General features: G+C 55.9%; 2 protein-coding genes and 1 long non-coding RNA gene across 6 annotated transcripts; 1 reads left to right on the top strand and 2 right to left on the bottom strand.

Annotated features, from left to right (window-relative positions):
• Positions 1 to 418: 418 nt before the first annotated feature.
• Positions 419 to 10,504, bottom strand: MMP14 (matrix metallopeptidase 14). The gene is made up of 10 exons (XM_027110767.1): positions 10,123 to 10,504; positions 6,026 to 6,174; positions 5,648 to 5,770; positions 4,988 to 5,295; positions 4,278 to 4,439; positions 3,812 to 3,972; positions 3,509 to 3,647; positions 3,228 to 3,378; positions 2,634 to 2,749; positions 419 to 2,261 (listed from the first exon to the last, which is right to left on the bottom strand). The coding sequence occupies exons 1-10, from the start codon at positions 10,225 to 10,227 to the stop codon at positions 1,927 to 1,929; spliced, it is 1,749 nt and encodes a 582-aa protein (XP_026966568.1). The 5' UTR covers positions 10,228 to 10,504; the 3' UTR covers positions 419 to 1,926.
• Positions 2,251 to 5,045, top strand: LOC113622561 (uncharacterized). Its single transcript, XR_003433570.1, has 3 exons — positions 2,251 to 2,378; positions 4,509 to 4,742; positions 4,958 to 5,045. It is a non-coding gene; the product is annotated as an uncharacterized LOC113622561 (long non-coding RNA).
• A 1,525-nt stretch (positions 10,505 to 12,029) lies between the features above and the next one.
• Positions 12,030 to 15,679, bottom strand: MRPL52 (mitochondrial ribosomal protein L52). 4 transcript variants are annotated; one of them, XM_027110774.1, is made up of 5 exons: positions 15,586 to 15,640; positions 15,423 to 15,483; positions 15,279 to 15,346; positions 12,943 to 13,007; positions 12,030 to 12,574 (listed from the first exon to the last, which is right to left on the bottom strand). In XM_027110774.1, the coding sequence occupies exons 1-5, from the start codon at positions 15,611 to 15,613 to the stop codon at positions 12,422 to 12,424; spliced, it is 375 nt and encodes a 124-aa protein (XP_026966575.1). In that variant the 5' UTR covers positions 15,614 to 15,640; the 3' UTR covers positions 12,030 to 12,421. The 4 variants fall into 4 exon arrangements, with proteins under 4 accessions (XP_026966575.1, XP_026966576.1, XP_026966574.1 ...); XM_027110775.1 differs by having other exon boundaries at positions 15,423 to 15,480; positions 15,586 to 15,634; XM_027110776.1 differs by having other exon boundaries at positions 12,465 to 12,574; positions 12,936 to 13,007; positions 15,423 to 15,480; positions 15,586 to 15,679.
• Positions 15,680 to 16,129: the final 450 nt, after the last annotated feature.

Below are 16,129 nucleotides of genomic sequence, written 5' to 3'. Positions count from 1 at the left end.
AGGTAGCCTTGTAGGCCAGGCTGGGAGAGGGGAGCTGGCTGAGCTCTGCGGACAACTCGCCGGCCCCCGTGGAGTATGCCCTCCTCCCCATATCTGGGCCCTGGATCCTTTTCGCCCACCGAGAATAAACATATTCCGTTATGTATGAAAAATACCAAAACCCCGCCTCACGGAAAACACCGCACGGCCCTCCTGCTTCCCATTCCCCTCACAGCCACATCCCAGGCACACAAACTGCAGCCACACGAGGAACGTGAAACACTGTTTATTCTTTGTGGAAAGGTTGAACAAGGTCGAAAATGTCCTTAGAGGGCACTGACCCAGCCCCGCCCTGCAGGTTCCTGGGGTCGGACGCCTCTGCCCCACCCCCACCCCTCCCCATGCCCCTTGTTAACAAAAAGGAACGATTTGATGGGAATTCATATATAATAATTATAATAAAAATATACATTAAACAAAACAAAAAACCCAAACAAGACAACTTCAGCCGGACTGCCAGCACCGTTCACCGCGCTCCTCCCACCCCTGACATCCCTCTCCGCTCACTGCCCCCACGTGGTCTCTCACTCTCCCAGGTCTCCGGGTACCAGGACCACCTTCGGCGGCCCAAGGAGACCTCAAATGGGTGGGCTGGGTGGGGAGGGGAGGGCAGGACACCTGTAGGAAGGGCTGGGGGGGGGTCGTCGGGAAGCGAGGGGCTAACCTGACAAAACGCCCAGGCGCCCGCCCCTTCCCGGAGGCTGGCGGAGGCAGGCTGATCCTCGGCTCCCTAGCTAGGTGGCTGCTCTCATCAAGGTCCCGGGTCGCCAGTCCCCCATGCGTGCCCTCTCTGCTCCTCTCTCTGGCTCCCCGCCTTCCCCTCCGTGCGGTCTGATTGAAGCCAGGGCACCAAACGGGAGCAGGTGTGCCTTTCTCGGGCCCTTCCTGAGAGCTCCAATAAAACGTGCCCTCCCCCGGCTACCACAGCCCACCCTGTGGCGTCCCTGCCGGCCTGGCCTGCCCGGCCCCCCGCCATCCACTCCTGCTGCAACTCCCTGGTTTGCCTTTTGGTCCTGTCCTGTCCTCTCTGACTGCTCTGCCCCTGGGTCCCTACCCCAGCTGCCTGCATTTGAGTGAGGTTCTTTCTCTGTGGGCCCCAGGCTCACCCCCAGGACTCCTGGGGCCCACCCCGGTAGCTGCACCCCCTGGTCTCAGCTCTTCCAACCTTGACATCCCCATCCGAGGCTAACGTTTGGGAGGGTAGGGCTGTCAAGGGTTTCTGCAGCCCCAGGTTAGTCCTTAATGGCTCAGGCTCCTTCTGTGGAAGTTCTCGGGGGCAGGTGGGGCAGAGGCGGATCTTGGTGGAGAGGACTGACCCTCTCTGAGCTTTCCTCCCAAGGTCTTAGGGTAGCTGAGTGGCCCTCACCCCTTCACTCTCTCAGGGTCTCCCCCTCACAACAAGATTAGATTTCTTTCAACCAGAAAGAGTGGTGGGAGGCTGCCAATTGGGTACCCCCGGGGGCTCGCGGGGCTAGCGTGCCCAGAGACCCCTGAGGTCAGAGTTCAGAGGTTAAAGGTATGTCAGGGAATGGAAAAGGAGCAGATGACCCCATTTGACCTTTACCAGCGAGGTCTGAGGGTCCTGCCTTCAAGTGCAGAGCCCGGACATTCAGATGGGGCTGAACACACACCAAGCCACGGGGGCCCCTGAGGGGCAGGGGCTGGGAGGCCGGCCCCTGCTCAGCCTCCGGGGGACCCATCTAGGGAAGAAGCAATGCCAGCGCGGAGGGGGGGAGAGGCCAGTCATGGGACAGAGAAGAAGGGACGTGGGGGGGGGCTGGGGAGGGGGCTCGGGACCGGCGGGAGCAGCCCACCCACCACCACCTGCTGCCACTGGCCTTCAAAGGCAAAGTCCTCGTGGGAGGAGTGGGCGGGCGGCAGTGGGGGTCAGACCTTGTCCAGCAGGGAGCGCTGGCAATAGAGCAGTCGCTTGGGGGTCCCGTGGCGTCGGAAGAAGAAGACGGCGAGGCCCACCGCCAGCACCAGGAGCAGCAGCAGCACAGGCAGCACCACGGCAGCCGCGCTCACTGCTCCACTGCCTTCCTCGTCCACCTCGATGATGATCACCTCCGTCTCCTCCTCAGTCCCCTCATCCGGCCGGCCCCCCGACGACGGGCAGCCCATCCAGTCCCGCAGGGCTGACTTGGGGTAGCCAGGCTCGACCTTCAGCTTCTGGTTGTTGAATTTCCAGTATTTGTTCCCCTTGTAGAAGTACGTGAAGACTGCAGGGGTCAGCAAGAAGGCGGCATTGCAGATGAGAGGTGCGGGCAGCGTCCGGAGAAGAGGCAAAGAGAGAAGAAGAGCGGGAGAGAATCCAGTCAGCGTGCGCGCCAGCTGAGGTAATCGCTTCTCTTTTCTGAGCATCAGTTTCCTCAGCTGTCAAACCAGGTAACTCTAGCACCAGGTTGAGACAGTGGTGGGGATTAAGGGGTCCGAAGCGTGGAAAGCACTTACTCAGTGCCTGGCACATGGCAGGGGCTCCCCTGTCCTCCTCATCATTATTTTCAACCCGATCCTCTCCGTCTTTCCTCCTGCTCCCTCTTAACTCCCTCTTCCGGTCCTCCCCTCACAGACACCTCCTGTGCCCCTCTCACCTTCATCGCTGCCCATGAATGACCCTCTGGGAGACTCAGGGATTCCTTCCCAGACCTTGATGTTTTTGGGGTACTCGCTGTCCACTGCCCTGAGCTCCTCATTGAAACGGTAGTACCTGGGGGAGAGGCAGGGAAGGGAAGTGGTTGGACACTGGGCATGTCCTCCGAGGGGAGTGGGACCCGGGACTGAATTCGCCGGTGAGCAAAGGGTGTCTGTGGATGGGGGCGGGGGGACAGGGGTTTTGAGTAATGAGGGCCTGCAGCTGAAAGCAGTGGAAGGTGGGGGTGGGAGGGAGGGCCCAGGCTGCAAGGAGCCACCAGCGGCCCTTAATGACAGTGCCTGGCAGCTGGAGCGGTGGCACAGGGCTGGGGGCAGGAGGCATCAAATGAGCAGGTCTGAAACGGTGACCCGGTCATACCCCACTCACTCAGCACCCACTGGAGGCTGCCCGTTGCTAGGCAACAGCACAGGCTCAGCCAGCTTCTTCTCCAGGGAAACATTTCAGGGGGAAAGTAGGTCTTCCTCCAGGATTGAGGGAACCTGGTGGTGGTGTCTGAGGAGGGAGGCCTGGGGCCCAGGGATTGAGGCCTTACTTGTTTCCCCGAAAGAAATAGGTCTTTCCGTTGGGCATCCAGAAGAGAGCAGCGTCGATCTTGTCGGTAGGCAGTCCTCGACCCAGTTCCTTAATGTGCTTGGGGTAGCCAGGCTCCAGGGAAGCTTCGTCAAACACCCAGTGCTTGTCTCCTGGGGAGGAGAGGGGAGGGCAGGATCTGATTCCACCTGGGCTCTACGGTCTTTGGAGGAGTCAGGTGGAATGTGCTCCTCCAGGGCGACCCTCCCCACACCCAAAGACTAAGGCAGAATGTCCGGTTACCTTTGAAGAAGACAAACTTGCCATCCTTCCTCTCGTAGGCAGTGTTGATGGATGCGGGCAGGCCCCGCCAGAATTGGCCGATGGGCATGGGGTATCCATCCATCACCTGGTTTTTCCTCACCCGCCAGAACCAGCGCTCCTGGGAGGCAGTTCATTACATCTTTAGCTTTGTCCTCCAGCTCAGTCCCCAGAGCTCTCCCACTGCCTCAGTTTTAGGATTTAGTCCTCCTGCTGCTGTTTCCACCCAGCCTCCCGGTCATGGAGCCCTTTTGTCCCCCACACCAACCCACTTCTCCCTCTCACCTTGAAGACAAACATCTCCCCTCGGAGCATGGCCACGGTGTCAAAGTTCCCATCACAGATGTTGGGCCCATAGGTGGGGTTTTTGGGCTTATCAGGGACAGAGGGCCTGGAGGTGGTCCTGGGTTGAGGGGGCATCTTGGTGGGGAACCCTGACTCGCTCCCTGGGGCAGAGAACAGGAGGGGCACTTCAGACTTGGTGGCAGAGTAGGAGGACAGGACAGACATATGGGCAGATAACACCTTTGGAGAGGTGTGGCTGGGCCTTTGCGGGAGGCTGAAGCAATCAGCTGGGCAAGGACAGAAAAGGTGGGGTCTTTTAAAAGTGGGAGCAGATGGAGGCAGGGTCAGGTGGGGGGGCCGGCGGGAGACTGTAGGGCATGAGGGAGGGGAAAATGCACAGGCCAGGGAGAACAGGAGAGGATAAGGGGCAGAGAGGAAGGAGCAGATGTGGGCATAGATTACTTGCCATAAAGTTGCTGGATGCCCCGGCGGTCATCATCGGGCAGCACGAAGTTCTCTGTGTCCATCCACTGGTAAAAGGGTGCCATGATGGCCGAGGGGTCATTGGAATGCTCAAGCCCCAGGGCGTGGCCCAGCTCGTGCACAGCCACCAGAAAGATGTCATTTCCTGGAGGGATGGGGATGGTTATGATGGCAGCCTGGGTCTCTTCCCTCAGACTCCCTGCTTTCCCATCAGAATCTTCAGGTTCACAACGAAGCCCGCCTGCCAAATTTTCCACCCAAAGTGACCAGATCCTGAGTTCCAGCCTCATAGCTGGCAGAAGAGGCAAAATCCAGCCAGCAACTCTTCTGGGTAGAGGCGAGAGACTGTTCTGGGGCCGGATCCAAATCCCAGCAAGGATCGGGAAGCTGAGGTCCTATCTGGGCCTCAGTTTCTACCAGGAGCCAGACATGACATTTGCCTGGAAAAGTGAGTGATGCAGATGCTTTGAAGTCTTTGACTGGGAAGTCAGTTATTGGGCGAGAGAAGGGACCAGATGTAAATAGCTCAAAACAGGATTCCTGCTTTCATTGGAAGTCAGACCGGGAGATGTTTGTGGTCCCCCAGAGCCCTGAGATTTGGGGGTCTGAGGCTTGGGGAGGAAGCTGGAGAACCCCCATACAAATGACTCTTGACTCTTCCAGGGATAAGAGTCCCCGGGCTACCTCGCTCACCATTCAGATCCTCATTCCGGACAGTCCAGGGCTCGGCAGAGTCAAAGTGGGTGTCCCCTCCGATGTTGGGGCCTGGGAAGTAGGCATGGGCCAGGAAGCCACCCTCGCCATCGAAAGGCGTGCTGTCGCCGTGGAAACCCTCAGCAAAGAAGATCATGATGTCGGCCTGCTTCTCGTGGCCCTCACGGATGTAGGCGTAGGGTACCTCTCGGAAGTGCAGCGGCGTGGCACTCTCCCACACACGAAACGCCTTGCGGATGGCCTCGAACGTGGCATACTCCCCCACCTTGGGGGTGTAGTTCTGGATGCTGAGGTCCAGCCACGTGGGGAGAGGATGGGAGTGCGTTAGGACAACAAGGGGCAGAACTCCTTTCCTGTACTCTCCCAGGTCTGACTGAGCCGTCCAGCCACCTTTGTCTGACCCAGCTCTTCCCGCCGCCTCACGATGCCTCTGTCCCAAGAACTGAGGGCTTTCTGGCCCTGGGATATACCTTCTACCGGCTGCACCCGTCTCCAGGATGAGAGCCATTTTCCTCCCTACCCCCGAGGATGCTTCTCAGGAACAGGCGTGAGTAGGGAAGGGAGCCTCAGGGTCTCTAAGCACCACTGATAGGGAAGGGTGACCTGATGTGAGAAAGGCCACTTGCCTGTTGGACTCACCAGAAAGTGATCTCGTTATGCTGCCATTTGAGGCCCTGGATGGCATAGCGCTTCCTTCGAACATTGGCCTTGATCTCAGCCCCAAACTTGTCTGGAACGCCACAGCGGGGGCGCCTCATGGCCCTGGGGTGTGAGGATTGTGGTCAGGAGAGCGTATGAAAGAGAAAGGTCTTCAGAGGAGAGGGGGAATGTCCGGCCCCAGGGTCAGTGTGGGGAAGAGACAAGGTCATGAGGTCTGGATGAACAGGAGAGGGTCAGGATCAGCTTGTGGGGATGAGGTATGGGGGTGGAATCAGGCATTCAGGTGGCAGCCTCTCTGGTACTCAGTGTTGTGTCGGTGGGTGCTGGGCAGAATTCCTGCCAGGGTCTAGCACTTACTTCATGGTGTCTGCATCAGCCTTGCCTGTCACTCGCAGACCGTAGAACCTCTGCATGGCAGCGATGGCAGCTGAGAGTGACTGAGGCGAGCGCTGTGTGTGGGTACGCAGGTCCCCAGGGGGCAGGTAGCCATACTGCTGCAGCCAGGCCTGTAGGGAAAGGGATGTGGCTTGGAGCATCCCCACCTGGCCCGAGGGGAGCCTGTTTCCTCACGGCACCTGGAATGCACCCTTGGCTTGGTGTGGAAAGGGCAGTGAGCTCCCAGCCTGGCTCTGGCAATGGGTCTGGAGGAACTCCCAGGCTGGACCCAAACTCTGGCCCGGGTCCTAGTATGGCTGATCCTCTTGGAGGGGTGGGGAACCACAGCGCTGGGCTTTGGCTGTAACTCTTTTGATGGGAGCCCTGGTGGTTTAGTTGAGTTCTAGGACGTCTTCTCAGAGCTGAGATTCCTTCTAGTGCTTTTCTCCTCTGTGTCGGTGTTCTTGTAAATACAGCGTGTCCCACCTGAGGCTGGGGTGTGCCCATGGTGGATGGAGAGGGGAGAGGCTGAGGGGCTCCGCTTTGGGGCCTGGCATGAGGCTCTCCTGGGACAGGCATGCTGTGCCTCTGGGGTATACACGGCTGAGATCTTTTCAGAAAGGAGAGCAGAAAAGGAGCTAGGGCTCCGGCTGGCTGCTGATAGGGGAAGCTGGGGCGTTTGGAGGTGGTGCGGATGTGATCCAGTCACAGAGTCTGGATCCTGCCACTGTCGCCATCCAAGCAGCATCTGACCTAGGGCTTGGGACCTAAAGACCCATTTAAGGTTCTCAGTAGAGGGAGTGGAAGATTGGGATGGTGGTCAGGATTAGGGTTAGTACTTTACTTAGTATTTTGGTGACTGTAGTTTATTTTAGGTATGATGTGAAACTGTTCATGATATAAAGGCTGGCATATTGCCTTAAAGTAAAGTTAGGTTTTTGGTGTTTGATTGAAAGGTACCCACATTGCAAAGCCCTGTTGAGGGAAAAGTCAGCCTTTATTGTAAGAAAAATGGAGTCTTTTCCTAAAGCCTGAAAAGTAAAATGAGCCAAGTTTTATATGGAACATGAACATGCTCAGATCCTCCTATGGGGAGATGCTACTCGGACGGCTCTGGTCCCTGCTCCAGCTTTGCCTTCTTAAGGAGTCCAGAGGAGGCTGCAGGTTGCCTAGGGCGGGAGCTTGGAGTGCAGAGTGGCGCTGCATCCCTTACTCCAGGTCATTAGGATGGCTCTCCACGTGGCCCTTCACCTCGAGGCCCAGGCCTTGACGGTGGTGCAGTGCTCTTGCACTGGGGCTGGGGGTGATTCAGGAGCAGCTGACTGGGGACCTGAGCCGGCAGGGGCAAGAATTGCAACATGGTTCTGGGAAGTGAACCCCTACGGCTGATGATGGGAGTTAGGGCCCGAGATGTAAACAACACAGCCTTTCCCCAGCCAACAGGCCTGGCCAGAACAACCCTAGCACCACCCGCTCTGAGAGCCTCTCCTCAGGGGAAGAAGGCAGGGAGCGAAGTTTAACCTCTGTTATACCAGAGGGGATCAGAGCAGGAGGCTCGTTTGGGGCTGCTCTCCTGGGAGCTCTAAACTTGCCCTGACCTGTGCTAACTGATGCCACAGCTAGTGCCTGCAGGAGGCCTGCTGTGGCCTGTGCCCAAGTATGCAGGAATCTCCCTTTGCCCCTGGCCTCACCTGTAGGGTAGTCACATCCCGGGTTTATGACCTGTGGTGGGGGAGCAGCTGCTTCAGCTTTGGGAAAGGATGGGAGCAGCCCACTGCTGGAGCTGGAAGACTGAGGTCAGGCCCCCTCAACTCTCAGGGGGCAAAGCTCCTAGGGCAGGATGACAGGAGGGAGGGTGGCAGAGAGATAGGGCGAATCCACATCTGGGAGCTCTGGGATACATCCTTCTTCCTGATGAGTCTTTCAAGAAGGTGGATAGGTCTAAATATTCCCACAACCCCCACCCCATATGCAGTAGAGAAAGGTGGAGACTTGGTCAAGAAAGGGACTTCTCTGGAGTCGAGAGAGCCACAAGTCCTGGAAAGGAAGTGCCCCCATTCCTCTCCTCCTCCCAGGCCTAGGCTCCGAGCAAAGCAAGAACCACAGAGGAGACTATGAGGTCGGAACCACAGAAGAGAGGACTCTTGTGTCTGCGGCTGAGTGGGAGAAGGGCCAAGTGCCAGACTGGCCAAGGAGAGGAGAGGGCTGTCCCGGAGCTGGTGCAGGACCCTGGAGGTGGTGGGAGGAGGCCGGCTGTTTGAGGCCTGGGCCACCCCAGCTCTCCCTCCAGATTTGCCTGGAGAGGGAGCAACTCTGCAGGGTCAGAGAACTGAGTCGGCTGGCTTTGTCCTGAAAACTGAGTGGTGCAAGGTATTCCTCTAGGGGAAAGTCAAGGACAAGGAACCCCTCCCACTCCTAGGCCCACTTCACCGGCCTAGGAGTCCTGGAGGGGGTTGGGGTGAATCTCTGGCTCTTCTGCAGGCCCTGGATCCCAGCCTCTGGGCCTGCTCCTCCCTCCCTCTGCCTCCCACCCCTCCATGGTCCAGAAGCAAATGATGGTTCTGGCACTGGGACTGCCCATGACCCGCTTAAAACAGAGCCAGGGCTGCCGCCCCTCCCCAAGGGGACCTAGTGGGGCAGGGGAGGGAAGGAAGGCAGGGCAGGCGAAGTTGGCAGCGGGAAGCCCCCAGATACCCGGGCTCCTTTTGTTAGGCGCTCTCCCCTTCGGGCCTCTGATGAAGACTCCAGGCCCGGAAAGAGGATGCCTCCTCCTCCCTCCTGGACCCTGTCAGGCTTAGCCCCTGGGCAGATTTTTCACTCTCCGTGGTCACCTCCATGCCTAGGGCCACACTATTCCTGTCAGTCTCAGGACAGAGAGAGTGTGTTCTTTCTGGAGATGTTTCCTCCCGGGGTGGGACCAGGGCCGGGACCAGGAGGGAGGAAGCCAAGTCCTGATCCCTTCCCCCTGCTCAGGGGCCCTTCCCGGCCCCTCCCGACCGCACCCAGGCCCTGGCCGAGCTGAGTGGGTTGGGATGGCCCAAAATAAGAAGCTGATCAAATCCGTCTCCCACCTTCACCCCAAAATAAAAGAGAGAGAGAGGAAAAACTTCCTCAGACAACTCCCACGCGGCTTCCTCCCGAGCCCGGTGGGCCAGCGTCGGGGAATGGGTGGGGGGCAACCGAGTCAGTCAAGACCTGCGCGGGAACCCAGGGCCAGGCCCTCACCCCGCTCCCCGTACGACGCCCCCAGTCTCCCTGCAATTAACACAGAAAAGCAATTAACAAAAAGAGCCTAAAGGCGCCGAAGGGGGAGCAGGGAGCAGAGGCGGCAGCCCGGCCGAGGCCCCGGCTCACAAGGAGACCTTTGTGTGTCCGGAAACGCGGGCCAGGGCGGCAGCGCCGCGACCCTCGACGCCAGGGCTCCGGGCCGGGACACAGAGGGTCCTCTCGGAAAGGCGGGGGATGGGGTGGGGGTCGGGCCCGCTCCGCCGGCCACCCCCGACCGCACCTGGCAGCCGACGCGTCCGAGGAGGGCCGGGAGCGCCAGCGAGGCGGCGGCCGCAGCGTGGGGGGCCCGGGCCAAGGGGCGCCGTCCCCGGAGCCCTCCCGGCCGGCACAGCGCCGGCGAGCGCGGGCGGGAGAGCGCCTGCGAACTGTAAAGTCGAAGAAACAACAAATTCTCGCACATGACAAGAAACCAGGACAGCGCGGGGTCTGAGCGGAGTCCAAATATTTATCAGGCTCCTGACCGGTTCCAGAGCTGAGCTCAGAGCCCAGGGGAACAGGGGAGGGGTGGGGGTGGGCCCCGGCAGGAAAGTTCTTCCAAGGAAAGGAATGGGAAAGAAAGTCGGCGGCGCGCGCCCGCGCGTTGGGGGGTTGGTAGTTGGAGGAAGCAAAAGTTGGATCGACTTGGAAGTTTGGAGATGAGGAGGGAAAGGAAAGGAAGGGGGACCCTGCAGGCCGGAGCAGCGGAGACGCCGAGAGCCCTCCTCTCCGAATGGGGGTTGTCCCCTCGGAGACCCCCGGGCTCGCCTCCCCGGCGGGCGCGACTCCGGGCAGGGCCGGAGGAGCTCACTTACTTCGGGGCTGAAGCTGCTTTGGGCAGAGCTGAGGGAGGCGAGCGCGGAGGCGAGCGCGAGCAGGGGGAGCAGCAGACTGCGGGCGGGTCGTGGGGCGAGAGACATGGTCCGCGACCGTCCGGGCAGCCGGGCCGTGCGGGCTCCGCGTAGGGGCCCAAGCCCTGGGGTCGCACCGCCACTCCCTCGGGGCGCCTTTTGTCTTCCGTAGGCACTGAATTTGGATTCCTAGAGCGCTGTCCGCCTGGAGATGAGGGGATTGTTCTTGAAAGCGCCTGTTTGCTCTTCCCCGCTTTCCCGTTTTTTGATCTTTCTTCTGCTTAGTCTGCGAACTGGATGGCGAGCCCTCTCTCGCTCTCTCCTCTGGTCCCTCCCTTCTCCCACAGGCTCCCTCCGCCCCCGCCCCAATGCCCTCCTTTCCCGGTGCGGACGTGGTTGTTTCAGTCTGAATCCAATTACAGCCAAGAGCAGGGTAAAAAAAAAAAACCTAAGTTGCCTTTCTGTGGTGGAGGCTGCCATCTGCAGGGGTTGAGGCCACAGCCGAGAGCGGGGGGCTTGGGGGAACTCAAGGGACGGGATGTGGGAGACTTTCTCCTTCTAAGCATATTTTGGGTGGCTTGATTCCTCTGCTTCCACCGTTCGTCTCACCTCTGTGGGAAGCATTGGGAAGCTCAGAGCCTGGGATGGTGGGGGCATCTTCCGTGTCCACGAGACCCGGTGTGCGGGGTCATCTGCTAGGGCCTGTGGCTCAACTGTATTGAAAATTGTGTCCCTTATTCTTGTCAGCCACCTCTGTCGCTACCCTAACAAAAAATAATAATAAAAAAAAGCAACAATAACGAAACCCAACTACCCACTGACAAATCCCACCACCACACTGCATCTGGGGGTCCTGTCCCTGGAGAAAGACAAATGCGCCCCCCCTTTTTTATTGTCCTTTGCAATCTGCTGCCCCTTGAACTAGACCTGGCTGGGGAGGAAAGGAGTGCAAGGCCATGAAACGCGGGGAAAGGCAAATCAAGTTTGGTGAAACTGCAGAAAAGAGAGAATGGGAGTCAGGCCTACGGGGGTTTAGTTCCCGCTCTATACCGGAAAAGGAGATAATCCCTGAAAGAGTATAATCTCCTCCTTCAGGGGCTGACTAGACTCTGAGAACAAAAGGTGGAGGTATGAAGGGAAGGGGGAGGGCAGGCTAGAGCTGATGGTAGGAAAGGGAGACAGATAAGAGGCTGAGGGCTAGATCTGGAAAAGCAACACAACAGAGGCAGGAAAAGTGTGGGACACAGAAAACCCAACCATCAGCGAAATCTAAGATCCAGGAACTGCATTGGTCAGCGAAGAGAGGAAGGAGGTTGGGGCGGGGGGGTGGAGAAGAAGGGAGGGAAAGAAAGCAAGGGAAGGAGGCTGGACAGAAATTATGTCAGGTAGGAAGTTCCAGAAATCCTAGAGATAAAAGAACTGTCACATTATTTGCGGCAGGAGAATGGAAGAAAAGCCCAGTGCTCGTTATTGTAATGGGAGCAAAGGTCCTTTTTCCCTCAGAATCCATGGGAGGAGCCATGATCAATAAAATGAAAGGTTTCCCTGGGGCCTGTGCAGCTAACAGATCTGTGGGAAGTATATGGTGGCTATTAGGTACCTATTCCACAGTCACTGTTTGGGGGCTGAGCACCACAGGGCTCCCCTGCACAAGTGGGGGTTGGGAAGTACAGGCCTCTCTCCAACCAACCTCTGCAATTCAGTCAGAACCACAGAAACCTCAGGATCCCACTCTTCAGCAGAACATGCAACACCCAAGTCTGCTGTTCCCGTGTCAGCCTTCCTAGTGGGAGTATCCTCTAGGGCCATGTATCTGAAGTTTACAAGAACTGATACCAGTTGCTTGCCAAAAAGTGGATCTCAGCTGGAAAGCCTTTTTCATCAAAACATTTATTAATGCGTAACTGCATGAGGCCTGAGCTCTGTATGGGCTGTTAAAAGCTTTAGTGTGTGGCTAAAGCCAGGGAAACTGTTGCCCTCTTTTTCATGTTTGCAGAGCAGCAAAGTTGGGCCAGTCCTATGGCCTGCAAAAGAGGGGGTCAATACCCCCAAGCAAGATTCTGCTGAACCGGAATGGAGCTGTGGTGAGGGCACTGTGCCAACACTTCCAGGCAGTGATCTTACAGCCTGTTCTTCCTGGTGTCCATCCTCTTTTGCCCTGAAGACAGATGGGGAACATAAAGACTTTCTTCTGGCTGGGATGACACATCTAGGTGATAGAAAAGAAAGCCAGAGCCAGGCCGGGGGAGACAGGAGTTGCTTTTTATTGACTTGGTCGTGGGTTCTGCAGTAGAGCCCCTTTGGGTTTAAGAGCATTCTGCTGCTTCCTTTCTTCTTCCTGCAACTTCTCTTGCTGCCTGAGCTGCCATGCCTGTAATCCAGCATCCATTTCCTGTGACAGCAGTACAACTCGTCTCTGAAACAGACAGGAAAACAGTGTGGATAACATCTGGGGCTTGAGCTCCGCACCATATATCCTTTCATTCACAGATCAAAGTCAGAGGTTTCAGCTGGAAAATGACACCCCTGACTGGGGAAGGGGTGGAACCAGGTCCTGGGCTGGGAAGCAGGCGGAAGGCAGCAAAATGGGTGTCTACTATTGGTTCCTGCCCTAGGAGTGACCCACTCTACCCTCCCTTCTCCCGGTACTGTTAAAACCTTTGGCGGATAAAACCTCGGAGTGAGGGGTACGTGTTAGCTTAGGTGCCAACTAAAGACAAATTACAATTTAACATTTCTCCCCGATTACACACAGTTTGCTCTGTGTGGGCTCTGGCCACTCACTGCAAACTTTTCCCTTTGGGCTTTTCTTCGAAGCTGGCCTTTCATTGGAGGAGCAGGGCGGCCATCTGCAGATAGAAGTGAGAGAAAAGGCGAGTGTTAGAGATGGCCTGCAGGACCCTGGGAAAGCGGCTGTGATAGGAAAGAGGGAAGAACAAATCTTGAGCTCCTCTTTTCCATTTCACACCCACTGTAGCTTAATTCCCCTAGAACACTTCCCTCAATGGTGAGGTATGCCAGAACCACCAAGAATAAGCTCCTAGGCATGTTCCTACTCTATTTTACTTACCCCTCCCTCATTAGCCTAGAATTCGAGGTCCTTTGCAATGCTGAATCTCCTGTTTTATCTTCAGAAACCCTCCACTCAAGCAATCTGATTACTGTTCTACTTACCAGTGAGTCCTTGCTGAGTTCCCTCTCACTCTATAATGAAACACCCTCTTTTCCTTTCCTTCCAGCCAAATTCTCATTCTTAGGCCCACCTCAAGCTGTACTTGTCCCAGAAATCCTTCTCTAATCTCTTCAACTCTGTCAGCTCTCTCTTCTGAAAGAAATGCATCTCCATCATTTAATATTCATCTCTCTGTTTGGGGACATTTATTGTACTACTGATTGGTTTTAGCCTTATTTAGCCACCTCAAATCCTTCTGGAAAGGGGCAGAGCACTGAAATATTATTACTTAATTTTTAAAATGTCCACGCTTTGTTTTCCAGCTAGACTTTTAAGTTCCTTGGGATTACAGACTGTATCCCTTACTTTCACTGTAGTATAGTGTAGGCCCATAATAAAAATCTTATGTCTGCTGACTTGCTGAAAAAATGCAGTATCTGATCTCAAGTAGTTTACAACAGAGATTAAAAGGATACTTACTTTCTACAAAGAAAGAAAGAAACAGTGAAAACTCTGTCCAAAAGTTTGAAGGCAAGACAAATAAGAGATAATATTCATCAGGAAAGGGAACCAATACTGTGTATATCAGGTGCTTTATACTGGTTGTTTCATTTTATCCTTCCAAGAACCATCTGAGATAGGTATTCTTCCTTTACATTTGTGGAAACTGAGAGATACCATTAAGTAACTTGCTAACCACAAAGTTAGCAAGTAGAGTAGCCTGGATTAAGAATCAATTCCATTGGCTTCTCTGGTGGCACAGTGGTTAAGAATCCGCCTGCCAATGCAGGGGACGGGGGACCAATCCCTGGTCCGGGAAGATCCCACATGCCACGGAGCGACTAAGCCCGTGCGCCACAACTACTGAGCCTGCGCTCTAGAGCCTGTGAGCCACAACTACTGAGCACGTGTGCCACAACTACTGAAGCCCACGCGCCTAGAGCCCGTGCTCCCAACAAGAGAAGCCACCACGACGAGAGGCCCGTTCACCGTAACGAAGAGTAGCCCCTGCTCGCAATAACTAAAGAAAGCCCGCGTGGAGCAGCGAAGACCCAACGCAGCCAAAAATAAATAAGTAAAAATAAAATAAATTAAAAAAAAATTCAATTCCAGAGTCTTCCCAGTATTCCATACTACTTCAAGGAGCTCCTAGGTATCCTACAGTAAATAACAAGTAGGAAAAAAATCTTCACCATCCTCCTCAGCCACCAAATATCTGATTAAGAAGGTTCATACTCCTGTAGAATCCAATACTCAGGTTGCTGTGCTGTTGAAGGGGGCCTGGCCTCTGCCCAGTTCTAGTCCTGGCTTTGCTACTATCTAGCTGTGTGCTCCTGAGCAATTTCCTTCTGTAGGCCTCAATTTTACCACCTGTGAACTGGAGTCCCAAGGCAGTGGGGAGTGGCTTCAACTTTTCTAAGGTTCTTCCTTTCTAGGGCGTTTTGTTTTGTTTTGTTTTAAGGTAAAGGAAGAAACTTTTCTGAAGAGAGCCCGTCATCCTCTGTCCTCGCTCTTTCTAAGCCTCTCTCTGAGACGCTCGTTTAGGCAGCCTCTCAAAGAGCTCTACCTGCACTTGGTAACAAATTCTCAACAATGTACTCACCACACAGAAGGGCGGTTCCTCGTAACTTTAAAAAAACCACGTCCCTCTTAGACACATAAAGTCTTGTCCCTCCCGCGGGATGCCCCACATCACAATTAGCTTCTGCTTATCCCCACAAGCCAAGAAGATCCTGTCTAGCTTTACTTTCCATAGGCGTAGTTTGTAGTTTAATTTATAAAATAAACAATAGGATTTCTTCCCCCCAACTCCAAATACAAAGTTCAATACGTTGTCCGCTCAGACACAACCCGCACCTTGACACTCCCCCCAACTCCCCTCCGACCACGGGCGTTCCCTCTGGGTGAAAATCTCCGAAGTAGAGTTAACTGTCAGATCAGCGCTCACCCGCGTAAGACCAGTCTGGGAGCTCCGTAAGGGGCCCGTAGTCGGAGGGATTGGCGGCAAGGCCCTGCCTGGGTGGAGAAAAACAGTTCCGTGAGGACTCAGCCCAGCTTCTGGCCCCTCAGTTCCCCCCAGACCGGCACTCACTGGAGTCGCCACTGACTGCCCGCCCGAGCCGCGGCGCCGCAGTGCAGCCTCCGGACACCTGCTGGGAAAACGGCAGAGTTGGGAAAGAGGCCGTGCAGCCAGCCTAGGCGTCCCGGGCCTGCCTCCACGAACCCCTGAGCCCCCGGCCCCTACACCCGCTTACTAGACAGCAGTAAACGCAAAGCAGCCATGCTGAAGCGCCGAACCGGAAGTGGGCGTGACCTCGTGGCCACGCCCGACGCTGCGCAGGAAGCCGGGAGTCGCCATCTTGAATCTGGTTTTCAATCAAGGGCCGCGCCATCTTGGCTCATCGTACGGAAAAGAGGGACAAAACCGCTTCCAGGAATTTTGGGGTGAGAACGGTCGTTCAGCGTATGCATTCTCAGTGGTGGTTACAACCGTGCGCAAGTCGCCTGCGCCCAGACTAAACCGTTCCGAACTGTTTCCCCCCCCCCCCCCCCCCATTGCCCAGCAGCGGTCTCTAGTCCTTTGAAATTTATTCTTTTATATCAGTTGAGTAACATCCACGTGACCGCATTCTGTCTTCTGGCATCACTGTAACATATTTCCTCCAGCCTAAGAGTCAAATTTAGAGTGAATCAGAAAATTTGGGTTTCAGTTCTCATTTATCAAACGAAATTGAAGAACTTGTATGTGATAAGCACTGTATTCGGTGCCGAGAGCAGAGCAGACGTCCCTATTCAGAT

This window comes from Aethalodelphis obliquidens, unplaced genomic scaffold (assembly GCF_003676395.1).
Source record: "Aethalodelphis obliquidens isolate GAN/ISIS:26980383/991018 unplaced genomic scaffold, ASM367639v1 scaffold10, whole genome shotgun sequence".
NCBI lineage: Eukaryota > Metazoa > Chordata > Mammalia > Artiodactyla > Delphinidae > Aethalodelphis > Aethalodelphis obliquidens.
Note: the sequence above shows the minus strand (reverse complement) of the source record. Positions and strands in the feature narration are given on the sequence as shown.

Coding starts and splice junctions, on each gene's coding strand:
- MMP14 (XM_027110767.1), bottom strand. CDS start 10,227: ATGTCTCTCGCCCCACGACCCGCCCGCAGTCTGCTGCTCCCCCTGCTC. Junction 5,771..6,025: donor GCTGATGCAGACACCATGAA/GTAAGTGCTAGA, acceptor CTCACACCCCAG/GGCCATGAGGCGCCCCCGCT. Junction 4,440..4,987: donor CCGGAATGAGGATCTGAATG/GTGAGCGAGGTA, acceptor CCATCCCTCCAG/GAAATGACATCTTTCTGGTG.
- MRPL52 (XM_027110774.1), bottom strand. CDS start 15,613: ATGGCTGCTTTGCGTTTACTGCTGTCTA. Junction 15,484..15,585: donor TTTGCGTTTACTGCTGTCTA/GTAAGCGGGTGT, acceptor CCGTTTTCCCAG/CAGGTGTCCGGAGGCTGCAC. Junction 15,347..15,422: donor GGCAGTCAGTGGCGACTCCA/GTGAGTGCCGGT, acceptor TTCTCCACCCAG/GCAGGGCCTTGCCGCCAATC.